Below are 19996 nucleotides of genomic sequence, written 5' to 3' on the forward strand. Positions count from 1 at the left end.
TCATCCACGCAGGCTGAGTGGAGGAAAGAGGTGAATGGGAACAACTAGGAAATGGGAAGTGCCTGATTTCTTAAAAACAAAAATAGAATAGTCTTTTGTTGTTGTTACAGTCTGAGGATTTTGATGGTGTGGGAATTCACCAACGTAGGTAGCCAACTAGTATGTAGTTTTTTGGCTTAGAGAGTTGCCTGGTGGCTCTAAGAGGTTAAGTCACTCGCTAGTGGTCACACAGCCAGCATATGTCAGAGGCAGGATTTGAACTGTGGTCTTCCCATTTACAAGCTCTCTGTCTATTCTCTTGGTGGAATAATGCAGATAATAATTCACTTTTATGTAGCCCTTTTAGATATATAAAAGGTTTTCCCTACAACAACCCTGTGAGGTAGGTAGTACAAGTATTATTATCTTCATTTTGTAATGAGGCAAAAAAGTTTGCCAAAAGTCACACAGCTGGTTATAATAATAGCTGACATTTATATGGTGTTTGGAAGTTTAGCAATAATAACAACCAGCATTTATATACCACTTCAATGTTTCCAAAGCACTTTACATATATTGCCTCACTTGATCCTCACAACAACTCTGTGAGCGAAGTCTTATTTCTATCCTCATTTTACAGATAAGGAAACTGAGGCATAGGGGAAATTAAGTGACTTGTCCAGAGTCATACAGCTAGTAAGAGTTTGAGGCAGGATTTGAAGTGTGGTCTTCCTGACTCCCAGGCCAGTGCCTTATCCACATTGCCCCTTTGTATACATGATCTCATTTTGATCTTCACAGTAAACCTGGGAGGTACCTGTTGGAGCTGGGATCCGAACTCAGGTCTCCTGACTCTATGAGTGGTAGTTTTAAGCACAGAGCACCATGGAACCTCCATGAGTGCCATTAATGACTTGCCTCATGAGTCTGGGGCCACAAAAGTAGAACCACACCTGAAATGTGCATAGGGTTTTCTACTCCACCCCATACCACTGGTACTTCCAGATTGTGGCCTGCTTATGGATAAGCTTAAGCTTTGAGGATAGAACCTGGGCCTGAATTTTTAACAGCAGTTCATAGGGGAGGATTCACCACATGTCCTGCTTTCTTGGATTGGCTATGAAATGCCGAGCCTTTTCTCTGAACATCTGGCTTGCCTTCTCCCCCTCCCCCCAAGGCCGATGCAATGCCAAGTAAGGCCCTGGCATGAATTATGAGCCAATGAAGTATATACCACATGAAGGAGGGCAAACGCACAAACAGAAAGCCGACAGTGGTTAGAATCGAGCAGAGTAAGTGTTTCTACAACCGAGTGATTGCCTTGGCTGAGACACACAACAAAGGCTTGTGAGGAGGCAGGATTCTCTCTTCCATACCCATGAGTCAATAGCAAGAAGTCCAATTCTAGCTCCAAATTTTCTAAAACAATGACATGACTCTTCCTCAGGAGTTTTCCCTACTATGAAACCACCAGAAAAACCCAAAGCATTTAAGACCCGTCATTTTGTATGCAATGGAAAATCCATTGCTGTATAAGATTTTGGGCAGAGATGGTCAGGGGCCTATACTCTGTCATTCTACTGAGGGGAGAATGTAGCTTCAGGGGATGGATTGCAAGGCTGGATTGCCTTGGGTTCCCTGGATAGCTTTCCTCACCCAACAAGACAATGTTTTGAAATGCATCCACTTTGGATCCATTTCTTCTTGTCAACATTTATTAAGCTTCTACTAATCTCAATACATTGTGCTAGGCATTAGGGGTACAAAGAGGCAGCTAGGAGGTCCAGTGGATATAGCACTGGACCTGGAGTCAGGGAGATCTGGATTCAAATCTACCATCAGACAACTGCTAGCTGTATGGCCCTGGGCAAGTCACTTAACCTCTCTTAAAATTTAGTTTCTTAATCTACAAAATGGAGATAAATAATAGCACCTACCTCTCTGACTGGTTTTGAGAATAAAATGAGATAATATTTGTAAAAATGTTTTGTAATCCTTAAAGTACTATATAAATGCTTTTGTTTTTGTTCAGTTGTTTCAGATTCTTTGTGACCCCATAGGGAGTTTTCTTGGCAAAGATACTGCAGTGGTTTGTTATTTCCTTCTCCAGATCATTTTTACAGATGAGGAAACCGACACAAATGGGGTTAAGTGACTTGCCCAGGGTCATACAGCTAGTAAGTGTCAGAGGTTTGATTTGGATGGGTCTTCCTGACCCCAGGCCTGGCCCTGTATGCACTATGGCGCCACCTAGCGGCCCATATGAATGCTAGCTACTATTATTACAAAGATGATGGGGAAAAGCAAAGGAACAGACCATATTCTCAAGACACTTAAATACTCCTTGGTGGATTATGGCATATAAAAATTAAGCTCAGTTGATAAGGGGAGAACACAAACAACTGAGGGAGATCAGGGAAGGCACCTGAGTTGAGCCTTAAAGGAAGGCCAGGATTCTTAGAGGCAGAGGGAAGGAGGAAGTACATTTTGGACAAAAGAGACAGTCTATGCAAAGATAAGAAAATAGGAGATGAAATACCAAGTTCAGGGAACAATTAGTTGGTCAGTTTGGCTGCAATGTAGAGTGTGCAAAGGGGAGTCATGTGAAGAAAGACTGATAAAGTAGACTGGTGACAGTTTGTGGGTGTCATTCAATGCCCTGCTGAAGAATTTCTATTTTTTCCTAGAGGCAATGGAGGAGCCACTGAAGGGGAGTGCCATGGTCAAATCAACCCTTTAGAAAGATTATTTTGCCAGTTGGTGTGAACAATGGATTAGAAAAGAAAGAGGCTTGGATGAGTATAGAAAGAGTACTGGCACTGAAGTCAAGAGCTCTCGGGTTCAGATCCCATTTATGATTTACTACCTGCATGGCCTTGGGCCAATCACTTAACCTCACTAGGACTTAATCTCCCCATCTTGAAAATGAGGACTAGGTGGCCCGAGGTCTCTTCTAGCTAGACAGCTTTTAGTCATACATTACTACAGTACAGGTAAGAAGATATGGAGGCCATGTGAGTGGAGAAGCAGGTGAATCCAAAAGATGTGAAGAGACTCAAAAGGACATGGCAGCTGATGAGATATGGAGGAGGAGAGGGAAATGTCAGAGATGACTGAGACGATGGAGTTTAAGAAAGGGTTACCTGGAGGAATGATGGGGTTAAAGAGAAAAATAATTGCTTCCATTTTTGACATCTTGAGTTTGAGATGCCTACAAGATGTATAGGCAGAGAGAACTAGAGTTTAGAAGAGATATAAGTTTGGGAGTTGGCCTGCATAGGGATAATAATTAAACCTAAGGGAGAAAGGGTGGAGAGAAAAGATCCGTGGCAGAACACTGGAGGACAAATACTTAGGGAGTGGGAGATAGACAAAGGGAGATTGCAGAGGGCACAGAAGTAAGAGTAGGAAGGAGAAGCACGCAGGAGTAATACCATAGAAACCAAGATTCAATCCAATTCAACTCAGTTCCAGTTAATTGAATTCAACAAATATTTAAGTAACTACTATGTATAAGACACTGTGCAGCTTAGTGGGGATACGAAGATAAGACGGAGGCAGTCTCTGCCATGGAGGAGCTTATACTCTTCAGAGAGGATACAGCATATTAGAAGACTAACAAGGAAGAGAGCGCTAACTAACCCTGCTGGAATGGTGGCAGGCATCAAGGAAGGCTTCCCACAGAAAGAGGCTTCTGAATTGAGCCTTGAGACAGAGGTGAGGAAGCAGTGTATTGTGCACAAGTCATGACAAATGGCTTGTGCAAAGGAACAGAAATAAGAGATGTGATATCAAGTCCAGGCTATAGCCAGTGTTCCAGTTTGTCTGGTATTCAGAATTTATGACAGGGAAATTATATGAAATATGGTTTGAAAAGAAGGATAGAGCTAGATTGTATGAACGAGTGAATGATAAATCATTTAGTAAGCACTTACTATGTGCCAGGTACAATAAGTATTCTAAATACGCTAAGTAGTAGGAATACAAGTATAAGCAAACAAGACATTCTAATGGGGCATATAACATCAAGGGGAGCTGAGTAAGGTGAGGGATCAGAGAAAAGGATAGTAGAAGTGCATGGTTTGGAAGTGCCTAGCAAGTGGATATAGGAAATATCTTGTTCTGGGCAGGATAAAGTGAAAACTTAGAAGTCACAGGGGCAGTATCCAGTTTCCAGTGGGAAGGGAGTGAGAATGATGGCTAGAATACCAGTAGCATGGTTTGGAAATGGACAAGAAAATTATGATGGATTTTACATGCTGTGAGGTAAGGAGTTTCTATCTTTATACTACAGGCAATAGGTACTTACTGACTATTTGAAAAAGAAAGGGACATGGTCAGACTTGTGCTTTAGGAGGACTTGGGCAGCTATGTGAAGAATGAATTGGAGAGCAAAGAAACTGGAATCCAGAGGCTAATTAGGAGATCTTGAAAGTTATCTAAAACAAGAAGTAATGAGGCTAGAACTAAAGTGGTGGCTGTATGAGTAGGAAATAAAGGGAATAAATGTGAGAGACATTTTGGAGGTAGAATCAATGTCTTGTTAATTGATTAGCTATGGGGAGTTAGTGAGAGAAATAGTGAAGGATTGTCCTCCACAACAGGTTATAAGCCTACTTTACAATGGGAAGAATGTTGACGCTCTCAACAGATATGGGAGGTTTGAGGATATACAGGTTTTAGGGGAAGAAGATGATTTTTTCGCAGGCTGAGTTTGGGATACCCATAGGACATCGAAAAGGAAATGTTCAGCAGACAGCTGATGATGCGGGACTGAAGTTCAGGAGAGAGACTGGGAACATTTTGACTGGGGAATCATCTTCTATCTCTCTGATCAGCATCCACTGTCCTCTGAATCACTGATGACCAGGGTTGTCATTTGCTCTCAATAGAACTGTCAATGTCTCAAACAACTTCTTTCAGAGGTATTCCAAAAGATGGGTCATGGGGTGGGACAGGACACAAATGATGGAAACCCACAGATCCTTCAAAAGATGTTCTTGTCTCCTTTTTAAAAAATGAAGAAGTAGAAGAGGGGGACAAATGGGTAGGAAGATTCTTCACATGTAGTTCCAGTTGGGAGATGGAAATGTGGGGAGCTGCGGATGATGAATGGAAGTTCCCATCTTTTAGAGGAATCCTCAAGGTCCAGAGCAGGTATTCCCCTATACTCAGAGTGATTGTTATCCTGGCTGACATCACCTATATGCCACAAAACTTAGCCTATATGTGGAATGGCTTAAAGTCTACAGTGTTCATGGTGGGTGAATTCTTGCCCTGCAAACGCAAGGATTTCCTGCTTACTGGATAGATTTTTCCACTCTTCTTTTTAATGCTGTCTCTACTCCTTTCTTATAATGGGAGCAATTAGCTTTACCACAGCTAACAGGGAATCTCCTCCCCTTAATGAGGTAAGGCCACTTGTCTAAAGAACAGCCTCAAATTATTTTGCTAAAGCGTCACTTGGCACAATAGAATAGCCCCACATAAGAATACTAAAACTTTATCCTAAATTCCACATTTTTTTTACCATGTGCTCTCCATTTAAGGGGTAAACAGAGAGGAAATAAATCTGGCTCTTTATTTGGAGCAAATGTATTATTCCTTCCCCAAATTCCTGTTAGCTGTCTTTAGGACACTATTTCCAAACTAATGCTTAGGATGACTCTGATGAGGTCCCCTGTGGGTTTTTCCACTATCCTTCACCATTTGTATATGAAGCCATTCATATATGGTGCATAGATAGAGTATTGGGCTCAGGAATCAGGAAGATTGTGTTCTAGCCTCTGACACTTCCAAGTTGTGTGATCATGGGCAAGTAACTTAACCTGTTTGAAGCTTGGGCAGTTCTCAAAGGCAATAAGTGGGCCAGTTTTCCTACTTATAAAATCACAAGTCCTGGATGTATGTTTATGTGTTTGTTTAAGGTTGGAAGATGCAGACAGACATGATTGAACAGAAACCGAGTAAAACAATTATGAAAAACCAGCAGGTATATGAGAGAAGCATGGTGTCTAGGACAAAAAGGAAAAGGATTTTGGCTGGGCAGAGAGGGGGAAAGTGCTTCCCAACCTTCAGGGAAAGAGGGGCAAACACAATCCCTACTTGAATGTCTTAACTATGTCACAAACAGAAAAAAGGATGGGAAATACAGCTACCCCTTTCTCCAGCACCAAAATAAAGATTCTCAGAGCTAGTAGGGATCACAGCTGCCATCTAGTTGAAAGCATAATTGAGCAAACATCCCCTCTCCAATGCACTTTACAAACGGCCTTGTTCTGAAGGCCTTTACTGGGGTAGGAGGGCAGGAGACCCTACTCTTTCTCAGAGCAATCCATTCTACTTTTGTTGTTGTTATTGTTGCTCAATTGTGTCCCACTCTTTATGACCCACTGTATGGGGTTTTCTTGGCAAAGATACTAGAGTGGTTTGCCATTTCCTTTTCAGCTCATTTTACAGATGAGGAAATTCAGGCAAATGGGGTTAAGTGACTTGGCCAAGGTCACATAACTAGTCAGTGTCTGAGGACAGATTTGAACCCAGGTCTTCCTGACTCCAGACCCAACACTATCTGCTGAGCTATCTAGCCACTTTTTTTAGATAAGGTTAATGGTCAGGCAATTTTTCTTGATGTCAAATCTAAACTTATTTCTCTGCAATATCTATTTACTGTTCCTATTTTTACCCTCTTGGGCCAAGTGGAATAAGCCTTAATCCCTCTTCTATTGCATGATAACTCTTCACGGACCTGAAGCAGCCATCATATTTCCAAAATAAGACTTCTCTTTCCCCAAGCTAAACATCCCCAGCTCCTTCAGCTGAACACTGAATAGCAAGATCCCCAGACCCTTCAGCATGCTGGTAGCCTTTCTTTAGACAGCTTCCAGCTGATCAGAATGTGGTGCTCAGCGCTAAATACAGAAGTCCAGATGTGGTCTAAGCCAGGCAATGTACAGGAGAACTATCATAATCCCAGAAATTAAATCAACGTCCTTGCTCCAGTTTGGAAAAGAAGAAATGGAGATGTGGTGAGGTGCTCTTTATGGGTCAGGGCTGTCCATTCTAAGAGCTATCCCGCAGAATTAACATACCAGTGGTTTGTGCTCATTCCTCCCCTCCAAAGCCTAAGGAGGGAGTAGGAGCAAAACTTACTAGGGAAAAGGACAGGATACCCAGCTACCCTTCTTCATTATTTCTTTGTTCTGACCTTGGAACCAGAGGAGGAATGTGGCAAAGGGCATGACTTAAAGAAATGAAAAAAAAAAACCTAGGGAAGAAAAGAAACAGGGAAATGAGTTTTGTTTTTGTAAGTTCAGAGACTAGATCAAGATCACAGGAAAGACTCTTGCAAAGAGGCAGTTTCATGCCATGAAAAATGCAGCTCTGGAATCAGAGGATGGGGTTCAAATCCCAGATCTTCCACACGCTACCAGTATGATGTGGATAAGTTCACTTTTCTGGACCTCAATTTCCTGATCTGCAAAATGAGGGGTGAAGAGAGGGCAGTGGACTGGATGTCTTCATCAGTACTTTCCGGCATGAAATCTTTGATCTTTATGAGCCTAGGGCTCTAGTCTATGAGGTATGCTATTACCCAACTAGGCCATCCTTTACCACATTTTTCAATTTGAGACCTCAGATGCATCTTTATTATTGTTATTCAGGGATTAGTCAGTATATGGGCTTTTAAAACATTCTTGGGAAATGGACCATATTGAAGTAATAGGCAACCAAATTCAGTGCAGAGCTTACTCTGACAAAAGGATAACAGGAAGAGAGATGACAAACAGCTAAAAGATTTTAAACTACATTTGCCATGTTATTAAACAAAAGATTCCTTATTTAACTCTTTGGTTTTATTTCCCAGAAATAGAGGAGCTAATTCACTTATGCAAGTTCATTCTGAATCATCCGCCTTCAAAAAGATGGAAAATGGTCATTTTTTGAAAATAAGCAATATAATATCACCACTATTGTGCTGAGGAAAGAGCACTGGATTTGGGGTAAAAAGGATAGGGGTTCAAATTTTGGCTCTGTCACTCAAGACCTGGGTGACCTTGACCAAGTTGCTAATTGTCATTGGGCCTCAGTTTCCTCATCTGCAAAATGAGTGAGTTGGACTAGCTCCATTCCAGCTCTAAATCTGTGATTCTAAGATCCTGTACTTCCAAGGACTTTATCTCCTGTATCTCCTTCTAATGGACAGGAAAAATGAGTCAAAGAGAGAAAGTCTCCAGGAAAGTCAGTGGAGAGCATGGATATGTTTAGCCATTCATAAGGCCAGTATGTCTCTGCCAAACAGTATCCCAAGGGTCCTCCTATTCACTTAGCTTACTGAAATCTCTCTTTACACATGGACCCTCCCATTGGTTCCCATGGTAATAATACATGTAGCATAATTGAGCCAACTGTTACTGTATGAGAGAAATTATAATAGGAGTTTTTTTTTTCCTATTACTCGCTCCTTTTATGGAAGGACAGGCTATTCTAAGACTAGAAGTACACTTAATTCTAAAGTTAGATATCTCAATTTTCTTCCCATCTTCACTGGTAAGCTTGGATGATCATAGGTATCTTAAGACTTAAAATATGGAGTTAAAAGTTACCAATAACTGGCAGCATAATGTAGTAAACGGAGTGCTGAAGTTGGATTCAGGAAGACCTCAGTTCAAATCCCACCCCTGACACTTCCTTCTTGTGTAATCTTGGACAAGTTGCTACACCTCTCTGAAAATCAGTTTCCTCAATTGTAAAAAGAAGGGGTTGATATAAGGACTTTTGAGTTCTTTTCTAGCTCTAAATCTGTGATCTCACGTAGCACTTGAGGTTTGCAAAGCACTTTATATACATCATCTTAACTGAGTCTTATAAACATACCATGAGATATTATGAAAATTATCAAGCCCATTTTATAGATGAATAAGCAGAGGTCCATAGAGGTTAAATATCTTGTTCATAGTCACATTGCTATTATCAGATTTGAAGTCAGGTCTTCCTGACCCCAAGTTCAGCAACTCTAACCACCAGACTAGGCTACCCCTTTAGCTCTATCTCTATTATCTTCTCTCTTTGAGGAATGGAGGCAATTAAGAGATATGAAAATCAAGTGTTATTATAGTTAGGTGTCTGATACATGAAACAACCCCCCCCCCAACTTTTACTAATCGACATTTTCTGATTATAGCTTTGAAATTTCTTCTTATGTTTTCTGTTTGGTGCAGTGGAAAGAACACTGATTCTGCAGTCAGAGGACCTGGGTTCAGACACTGCTTCTGATGCTTCTGACCTATGTGAGGTTGGGTAAGTTGCTTAACTTCGCTGACCTACAGTCTACTCATCTATTTAATGGACTAGATGGATTCTGAAGTCCCTCCCAACTTTAGATCTATGATCCTGAAAACATTTTCTACCTTTCCCATAACCTAGTGGGATTCAGGAAGTTGCGCTGTAATATTGAGGAAGGTAGAATCACTGCTTAAGGCCCTCACTGCTGGGGAGGTATTTTCTGGGGCTCTCATTGCACTTTCTACAGGTGACATCATTTTTAGATTAGGTTTCAGGTTCAGGGCATTCTTGGGGCCTACCATAAACTTTAACTGCCTCAGGAGGTCTTTCATTGGGTGGCCTCATTCTAAGAATTCTTTGTGTTTCTTTAATCTAGTAGACTTCAGCAGAACAGGACTCTGCAGAGCTTCTGTGACCTATGCAAAATAGAACCAAAAAGGAGTGCAGAAGGATACCCAATATTGGGGCCCATCCATTGGACACATCTAGTTCTAAAGAAACCCTTCAAAGATGGCCTAGGAGAACCATGAAATGGCCATGCTCTTGCAAGTATGGCCTTGAAGAGTTTTAGGGCCAAATAGGTATCAGTAACTTACAGGAATCTTGTGTCTTCTAGTTCCTCCCTCCCACCAGAAGAAAAGACCCTATATTTATTTTGTGCGTGCTTACATGAGTACACATCTCCCTGGGTAGAACATAAGCTTCTTGAAGCAAGGGGCTATTTTCTTTTTGTCTTTGTATCTCTAGTGCCTACCCAGAGCCTGGCACCTGACCTAGCAAGAGCTCAACACAGGCCTGTTGATTGACTAACGAAGAAAGCACTACTCTTGAGAGAGAGTAGACTTAATCCCTCCCACCCTTCCCTCTGTGACCATGGGAAAGTATTTAACTATCATATAACAGACATATACCTGGAGGTTATACCTCCCAAGGTCATTGTGAACATCATAGGACATAGTGTGTATAAAGTACTTTGTAAAACCTTCAACTGCTGCAATAGGAATGTCAGCTCTTATTATTAATATCCCAATAGCATCTGGATTCTTTAGCCTTGAGGCATTCCAAAAATATCTCCATGGCAACAAAGACTTGCTTATTTTCATGCCCCGGTCACTCCTGGCCCTTCCTTGCCCAAGTAGTCTTACATTCCCCCAAAATGGCATTGAGTCAGACAGCATCCATTAATAACTAGGTGCCCACAGGAGGATGTCATCTTAGCCTATCAAGTCACTTCCTAATGGCCTATTTCCCCTCAAAGTTAGACGGATCGGCCTTCAGTAGCAGAGGGCTCCATCAAGTCCTAATCCCCTGCCTTTTCGCTGTTCCAACCCAGCCCGCTTTCTCCTCCACCCCTGTTGAGTTTATTAGATTGTTGCCAGCCGCTCTGGAGTGCTGGGAAAGATGTTTCCTTTTGAATGTATTTCTTTCAGGTCTTTTACACCCACAAGTATGGACTCAGCACTAAAGGTAACTGTGAAATTATAGCTCATAAGTCATGTTATTTTCCCGGGGCAGTGGATTTTGATTTAGTTGTCGACAAGCCCATTCTTGTAGTCCTGAGCTACATGACTCTGCCAGCTCCTCACTGAATGCCTGAGGAGGCAGAAAAATGGACAGGACCCCGGAAACATGGCCCTGTCATTGTTGACAGAATCCTCTTTTGTTGATGACAGGCCACTATCAAATGCAATTCCTTTGATATACTTTGTGTGTGTGTGTGTGTCTTTTCTTGGTAATCTATCTGAATGTCAGCTACGGAGCAAAGACATAAAACCTTGGTTTTTCTTCCCATTGGAGGGTCTCTAGCTCAAGCTATGTGTCCAGATAGAAGACAAATCATATAATCACACAACTTCTGTTAAAGAAGCCCCACTACATCATACCCAATAAGTAGTCAGCCAGACTTCGATTGAACACTTCTAAGAAGAGGGAAGGCAACCCACTTCACTTTTCGTTAGCTCTGATTGTAAGAAAGTGTTTCCTTACCAGAAGTCTCTCTTCACTTCCCCTCAAATATTCTCTAGTGTGTCTGGAATTGTCTAAACATCCCAGTGAACAGATCAGCCATAGCCCACTGGGAAAAGGAGTGGAAGCAGCTATGTGCCTTCAAAGTGAAATATTGAACCAGTGAACATGATGACCTCATACACAGCCTACAGGAAGTAGAGGTATGAGCCAGAGGCTGCAGCAGAGGATATGGTAGTAGCTTGATCTCTGACTCCATCTCCATGTCATCTCCATCCTCATTTCCTTTTTGTGAAAGGCTAAATATAAAGGCAGCATGGGGAAATTTCCAAATCAGCATGGCATAGCAGAAAGAATATTGGATTTGGAATCCAGAGGACCCGGGTTCAAATCCAAACTTTGCCTTTTATTACTCTGTTTCCTTAAGAGGTCTGAACTAGAGGACTTCTAAATTCCCTTGCTTTCCATTCCCTCCCCATGTAAACCCACACTTGTTAAATGAGCAGCCATTTACATAAAATCGCTCTCTCTTTTTTGGAGAAGTCATGAGAATTACCTGGGATGGAGAGCGTGGGTATGAACAAGAATGGTGCTGCACTCGGAAACAGAATGAAGTAATATGGCATTGGGGCAAAGAAATATTTTGCCAGAATCCTTCTGGCACAGAAATATTCCCTGAAGCAAAAGACACCAGAGGTTTCTTTTGTTGTTGTTCAGTTGTGTCTGACTGTCTATGACCCATTTGGGGTTTTCTTGGGAGAGATACTGGAGTGATGTGCCATTTCCTTCTCCAGCTCATTTTACAGATGAGGAAGCTGAGGCAAGCAGAGTTAAATGACATGCCCAGGGTCACACAGCTAGCAAGTGTCTGAAGCCAGATTTGAACTCAGGAAGATTGAGTCTTCTGTTTTCCTGACTCCAAGCCTGGCACGCTATCCACTGTGCCACCCTGGTTCCTTGGCCTGACGTTAAGACCCATCTCCTTTTCTATCTTTAGTGTTACGACTTGAGGTTCTCCAACCCTTAACAGAGGTGGTTTGGAGATGAACAGAACAACAACTGTAAATGATGCTAAGCACCCCAAGAAAGATGTGATGTATATTCTGAAAATGATTCTCTTGGTCTACTACAGCTGGGTAGACTGAACATCTCAGGGCTCCAAGCTGCTGGCTCTGCTTTGCCATTGGTGTGTCATTGAGCAATGTTTGTGACAGTTTCCCCACCAATAATAAGCCAGAGGCAAAGGGCCTGAGTGTCTAGAAGAGGGCCACAAAGATTGCAAATGACCTCAATGTCCATATCATAGGAGGATCTGTTGGAGGAACTGAAAATATTCATCCTGGAGAATGGAAGGCTCAAGGGGACATGACAACTGTCCCCCAGAATTTGAAGGGCTACCATATGAAGAAGAGATTGGACTTGTTCTGTTTTAGCCCAGGAAGCAGAATGAGGAGCCTTAAGTAGAAGTTGCAAAGAGGCAAATTTAGGCTTGGCAGCAGGATAAACTTCCTGATAATTAATGTAACCCCAAAGCTCATTCCTCTGTAGGCACCAGCTACCTCAAGAGGTGCTAGGTTCCTCTTCTTTGAAGGACCACCTGCTGGACATGTCAGTGGGGGTTCCTTCAGAGTATATACTAGCCTTCATAGCCACTGAGGTCCTTCCAGCTCCCACATTCTGTGATTCTGTGATATAACATCATATAGTTCAAAAAACCCATCAAACTAGGCATTGGAAGACAGAGTTCTAGCCCTTACAGCTGTCTGACCTCGGGCAAGTTATTGTAACTTTAAACTTCTGTTTACTCATCTGCAAAGTGGGAATAATAATGTCTACCCTGCCTAACACAGGGTGAGGATCTAGTGCTTAGCACAGTGCCTGGCACATAGTATATGCTTAATAAATTTGATGTATTCATTGAAATGAGATGATGTATATGAAAGTCATCTCAAAATTATAGAGAATTAGACAAATGTAAAGTATTATAGATATTGTTATGATGAAATTAATAGTAATTAATCACTAATAATAGTCATCAGAGACATTTTTCCAACCTCATGAAGAACATATGGTAGCTAAGCTAACAATCTATTCAATCTTGGAAGAGAATGTTTTTTCCTTTACTTTATTCTTCCACTCCAGATATACTCTTCTCTTACATTGTGCTCTCTGGAGTTCCTGCTCCATAATTAACAAAGCTAATTTGATCTAAAACTTTTCTTCTTTCTTACTCCTATCTTTTGACTTTCTCTGAGGAAGAGAAAACAGAGTCTAATGATGAGGTCTTCAGGGACTTCCCTCCTGATGATCCAGCATCCCTGACCACCCTTTATAGTACAGGTGGAACTTTCCCACCTTTCCCACCCTTGCCTGACTCCTTGGTTAAAGTGAAGTTAGAATACTCTTTGCTCTCTACTACCACTTCTAGATGATCTTTCTAGGACCATCAATCAGCAACCTCTCCTGCTTTATGGTTCAAAATATTCAAATTTATCATCCAATATAAATCCTGGCCACTATCTAGCAATCCCCAGGGAATTTTCCTCTCCTCAATGAGGTCAGTGCCTGGCTCCCATTGCTTTTTGAGCTTCCTATGGTACCCCTTCTCCAATCCTCTCAGCTGAAGACCTTACCTCATACTTCACTTAAGTAATTGAACTAATTATCTTCCTCTCTCAAACCTAGACATTTTCCTAACTTTTCTTACTACAGTTGAGGGCACCACTATCCTCCCAGGTAGGCTCACAACCTTGGCATCATCCTTGGATCTCCACTCGCACTCACTCTACCTATCCAATCTGTTACCAATTCTTGTCATGTCTGTCTTCAGGACACCTCCTGTACCCATCCCCTTCTCCCCGCTCACTCATACAGCTGCCACCCAGTGCAGACCTTCATCACCTGGACAATAGCCTTCTAACAAATCTCCCTGAATCCAGTCTTTTCCAGCTCCAATCCAATCCAACCTAGCTGCCACAATGATCTTCTTAAAGTGCAGGTCAGACCATATTAACCCTTGCTCTCCACCTCAATAAACTCTGGTGCCTCCCTATTGCCTACAGAAAATCCTTTGTTTAGAATTTGATGATCTTCAGGAGTTCTCCCCTTCCTATTTTTCCAGTTTTCTTACACTTTCCACCCCTCCACAAACCACAATCCAATTCCACTGGCCTACTGGCAGACCTATCTATGGCTCTTCATAGACAGCACTTCATCTTGCCTTTTCACGGACTATGACATGCGTAGAATGCTGTCTTACAGCTTCCTCCAAGACTCCACTCAAATCTCATTTTCTACAAGAGTCTTTCTTTGCATTCCCGAGTACTTGGCCCAGTGCCTGGCACAAATGAAATACTTAATAAATGTTTGCTGATTGCCTAACTGAAGACAGAGTCTAATGAAGAGGTTTTCAATGACTAACCCTAAAAAAACCAGAGTACACTTTACACAATTCATGTTTTCCTATATCCGTATCTCAATGACCTAAATAATTTTTGCAAAGCACATCAAAAAGTGAAATATGGCCTTAGGGGTTGAAAGAAATATCTCAAGCCACTATTTTTTTTTTCAGAGTACTGAAAACAGCAGAGAACAGTGAACAGAGGACTGGTCTTGGAGGCAGGAAGGCCTGGGTTCAGATTTTCTCTCTGACACATAAAGACTGCGTGACCACGAGCAAATCACTCAATTTCTCTGTGCCCTGAGTCTGTACTCTAGGACTATATGCTACAGAAAAGTTGCTGATCTTTATCTGTGACAGAAATTCCCCACACAGATGAAATTACAGGTCTGGACAAAATAATGATAATGATAATAATACTAGTTATTATTATTGTAATAAACAGGATTGGAATACCTATAAGAAAATCTGGCTATGGTGGGTTTTTTTTAGTCATGTAAATTTCAGCACACACACACACAAGCACAAAGTAAAAGTTCAACAGCTTATGGAGAGATAGTAAGACAAGTTCCAAGGACCTAACATGTATAAATTCTTTTTATGAGGTAAAACAGGGTATGGATGTAGTACTAAGTTAGTAGAAAGGAGTAAAACAATTTGTGAGCCCTAGGCAAGGTTTAAAAAGTGTGTCTCCAGTATTCTGAAAATTTTAGGGAGCTAGGAGGAGGGGAACCTAGGTTAGGAGACACTGGAGAATCCAAATCTGCAGCATGACACACAAAAGTTGATTTTGTTTTACCTTATATATCATCCAGAGTATAATCTTCTGGCATTAAAAATATTTCCATTTTTAAAAAGGAATGAATATTTTAAAGGTCCTGTGGGTCATTCTACCCTCTGTATAATTGTGCCCTGGGCCGTGGCCCACCTTGCCTACCCTTAGTACCAACTCTGGTAAAAGGCATAAAGAAAGCTTCCCTATACCGTTTTTTCTTTTTTCTAAAAATTAAAAGAAAAAGTTATCGGGATCAAAGGGTTTAAAGCTGGAAGGGATGAGTGATCAGATGCCTTAAGGGTTCTTTCTGCCTTCTGCAAACAAAGAAGTTTCAGTAGCTGAATCTCTTAGTGCCTGTTTGGATTAATGGTACCAGTTTTTTCTCTGGAAGCCTTTGTAACTACTGGCCTTTTTTGGCCCAGCATCTGGTGTAGCCCCACCCCCTGCAGGCAGCCTTTCACCCCGTCTACCCCTCAGCAGAACAGCTCAAAGCAGCTGCTGAGGGCCAAAGTTGTGAGACAAGCCCTGCTCTGGATATGTGTGGCTCTGGCTGACAAACACCCTGCACAGACAAAAGTTAGGTGCTCATGAAAGATTCTTAGGGGCCTTGCTCCCACGGAGAAGCGCCTCCCGTCTCTGGCACTTGGGAAACGCAGGGCCTCAATTCCAATAGTCTCTACTTTCCAACTTAACACCATGTCTCCTATCCCGGAGCCTTAGACCTGACTGGACTTTAAGGCCCGGATTAGTCTTTGAAAGAACTTAGCGGTCCCGTCAGGTCACATCACAGGCACCCAAACTAGCTCTGCTTTTCCTGACCCCATGCGTTTGGGTGTCAGTGAGTTTCTGTCCGTGCCTGCAGGCGTGTGTGTGTGGGTGTGTGTGTGTGTGTGTGTGTGCGTGTGCACCCACGTCTTCATTTGCGTGGGTGTGTCCGTACTTCAGGCTAGGCGCCTGGGTGCATGGGGGTGGGTGGTCAGGCTACCTTCCTTGCTCCGTGTTGGGGGCTGTACAGGATCTGGCGTGATTTCCCTTCAAAGGAATGCGTGCCTGGCTTATTCTTTACCTTTCACAGCGCTCTTTGTGTCTACGAGGAGCTCTGGGCTGGGAGGGACTGCCTTGGCGATCAGCCCCAGGCGTTACACTAAGCAGCAGCCCTGCCTTCCCCTGCGAAAGTCCAGCCGCGAGCCTAGCCGGGGACTGGGACTGCCACTTACTTGTCCAAGATGAAATAGAGATCGAAGGCGCCGTGACAGGAGCGGTGTTCCTCCTTGTCCTCCTCCGCTTGGGCGCAGCCACAACTCCAAGTGACGAATAGCAGGAGCAAGAAGAGGAGAGCTGAGCCCGGCACTTTAGCCCCACGACTCGCCATTTTCTTTGCCTTTCCTCCCCCTCACCCCAACCCCCCTCCCGCCCCCTTCCAGTAACTTTGTGGAGGTAGGCTGGCGCTTGGCTCCGGCAGTCAGACCGGGAGGAGAAACAAAAGTTGAGATGATCCTGCAGAAAAGTCTCGGCTGCGAGCGCCGAGCCAGTCCACGCTGTTGCGGTGCCTAGGCTTTCCTCTGAGCCGCTGCGGGGATGTGCGACTTTGGCGGCTTCACCTCAACCCCCCCACCCCCTTACCCCCTCCCATCTCCTCCTCCCCTCCTCCATCTCTGCCTCTCCAGAGGAGGCTGGCTTTGGTGATAGGAGCCCAGCCCCGGCTGGCTTCCTCCTCCCTCCCGTCCAATGCGCGGGGGGATGGATGGCTCCGAAGAGGGGGGATCCGGAGCTCCGCTTTTCCTGTTCCGGGAGGAAAACAAGGGGCTCAAGAGACTCGGGGAGACAGGCGATCACCGCAAGCCGAGCGCCACCCAACCTCCAGACTAATGCCAGCCTGCCCTCTGGTTCTCCACGGTGGGGACTGTCGGAGAGATGCTGTATGAGCTGAAGGGAAAGTTTGAGAATTAAACAGGGTTCGCTTGGAGGCCAGGCAAAGTTCTCGCTGACTGAGCCTTTGCAAAACATTGGCCTCCTCTGTGTACTTGTGTGTGTGTGTGTGTGGGGGGGGAATTGTGGATCGTTGGGCTCCATGAAATCGCCTGCCAGGACAGCATCTGCTGGCCAAATGAATTTCCCAACCTCCTTAGTACTACACTTTCCGCCTTATGTCTGTTCATTCTGTTTATTTCGAAGTAATAAAAGAAACAATAGTTGTGCGTGAGTCTAAGTTTCTGAAGGCCGGTGATGCTCAAAGCCTGCAGAAACCAGAGGGAGTTTGGGTGTAGAGCCCCCGACTTTCCAAGAGTTCTTCTCTCTGGTCTCAGAGGAGCCTCCAAGGATCACCAGCTGTCTGATTGCCTCTGTGCATTTCCCCAAGCCTGCTGCACAGCTAATGCCTGCCTAGTGTGTGTGCACTCTGTGTCAGATCTGACACTTGATTTGTAAAGACCCAGTAATGACTGGATGATGATGATAATGATGGAGGTGATGGTGATACAGAGAGCCCTGGATCTGGAGTCTGAGCATCCAGATTCCAATCTCAGCTCTGCTTCTTGCCATTTGCTTCCTATGTGACCATGAGCAAGTCACTTGCCCCTTCTAAGCATCAATTTCCTCATTTGTAAAATGATTGCTTGGACTAAGTCATCTTTAGAGTTCCTTCCAGCTCTGAACCCTATGGTTCAATAATGATGAAGAAAAGAATTATAGTGTATAATTTGGAGGGTAGGGTAGAAGGACAGAGAAATGATCTGTGTGTGTGTGTGTGTGTGTGTGTGTGTGTGTAAACTGCTCCCCAATACAACCAAACATTTCCTAGATCAATGTTATCCTGGAAGTGATATTCTGGAAGACAAATTAATAGTGTAACAGCCAAATTATTGCTTCCTACCCTCCCTGGCATCCCCTTGGAAATACTGGAAAGGTAGGTTCATGAATTTCCACACTTGGGCTTTGTATAGATTCCTGCCGTAGGAGGAGGAAGATGAGAAAGAAAAGAATTCCTTTTAATAAACAGATAAACACCAACATTTGTGTAAGTATGGAAACCATTCATAAGCATAACAAAACAAAACAAACTTTGTCCCATGATCCCAATCATGATTCACAACAGCAGCAACAGCATCTAATGTTTTAATGTTTAGTGAGGGCCAGATGAGTATGGTGCTGTTTGTGCATGGAATGGAACCACTGAGTATATTACAGGATGAGAGAGAGAGAGAGAGAGAGAGAGAGAGAGAGAGAGAGAGAGAGAGAGCAAGGCACAGAGGTCACCAACCTCTCTAGACATATGAGGAATCTGACACTGGAAATTAACTTCAGGTAGTAGAAAGAGGACTGGCCTGGGAGTCTCAGGACCTTGAACCTGATCTTGATTCCTCAGTGACCCTGGGCAAGTCAATTAACTTTTCCTGGCCTTGGTTTGCCTTTTTGTTAAGTGAGGAGGGTCAACTGCATGACCTCTAAATTTTAGATTTTTCAGCTTCATTATCAACATCATCTCCTCCTTCTCCTCCACTTCCTCTTTGTCCTCATCCTCCTTTTGCTACTGCTAATTATGACCACTACCACATGGACATAGTTTTCCTTTTCTTTGACTTGTAAGTTGTTTCTATTTTTAGACAGATGTCTTTATTATGTGAACTCCCTCCTTCCTCCTCCTTCCACTTTTCTCAGGCTCAAATCTATTACACAGTACTAGGTCCCTTAATATAGAAAGCCATTAAGCACACAACTAAAGTTATGCACAATGTGGTTCTTGTGCTGGGAGACAGGCATTTTATTGCAAGCACCTATGAACCTGGATTTCATTTGAGTGACCTTGGGCCCAATGATTAGACCAAATAATTCTCCTCTCAGAGGCACCTAGGGGGCAAAGCAGTAAGAGTCAGGAAGATCTGAGTTCAAATCCATCATCTGCCATTTACTAACCGTATTACGATGAGTAAGTCATTTAACCTCTGGCTGATTCAGCTTCCTATTCCATAAAATGGGCATAATAATAGCATCTACTTTTCAGAGTGGTTGTGAAGATCAAATATTTGTTAAGCACTTTGCAAACTTTAAAAAAATGATACGTAAGTGCTAGCTATTATTATTGTCAAGGGAACTCCTCAGTACCTCTCTATGCAGTTGTTCTGTGGCTTCCGTGTATTACCTAATAGAAAGGAATCTATTGCTTAGAACTCTTCCAGAATGGAAGGAACACAGATTGTATTTCCTAGAGATGTCTGCACCCCTCTGAACATATACCATCTATATAAGTGCATGAATGAAAAAGCACCCATCAACAGCTTACTATATGCAAAGTGCTAGAGATACAAATAGAAAAGCCCATCAGTTCCTGCTTCCCAGGAGTTCCTATCCTGATGGGGGAGGCAACATACATTAGAGGTTTCAGCTGCAAATAAGATGGAAAGGTCTTATAGACTTTGGAGTGTAGTGGCTAGGCAGTTGGTAATTCTTCTTCAATGTCACTTCCACTGACAAAACCATGTTTCTGATAGTGAATCGTTCATTCAGTGATGCCAAGGACTTTGGTGGCAAGAACATGACTTTCTGAATCTTCAGCAGCTGTGACAGGTGAGGAGGCAGAGGCTGCAGCATTTCTG

At 43.1% G+C, this 19996-nt stretch overlaps 1 protein-coding gene across 1 annotated transcript in view; it reads right to left on the minus strand.

Moving 5' to 3' along the window:
- ANTXRL (ANTXR like) overlaps nucleotides 1-17386 on the minus strand; it is a 100666-nt gene extending 83280 nt beyond the window's left edge. The window contains exon 1 of the mRNA XM_020996800.2: nucleotides 16622-17386. Coding sequence (XP_020852459.1) covers nucleotides 16622-16776 — 155 coding nt within the window. The 5' untranslated portion in view covers nucleotides 16777-17386. The remainder of the gene's footprint in view (nucleotides 1-16621) is intronic.
- Nucleotides 17387-19996: the final 2610 nt, after the last annotated feature.

Source organism: Phascolarctos cinereus, unplaced genomic scaffold (genome assembly GCF_003287225.1).
Source record: "Phascolarctos cinereus isolate Bilbo 61053 unplaced genomic scaffold, phaCin_HiC Scaffold_3;HRSCAF=262, whole genome shotgun sequence".
Classification (NCBI taxonomy): Eukaryota; Metazoa; Chordata; class Mammalia; order Diprotodontia; family Phascolarctidae; genus Phascolarctos; species Phascolarctos cinereus.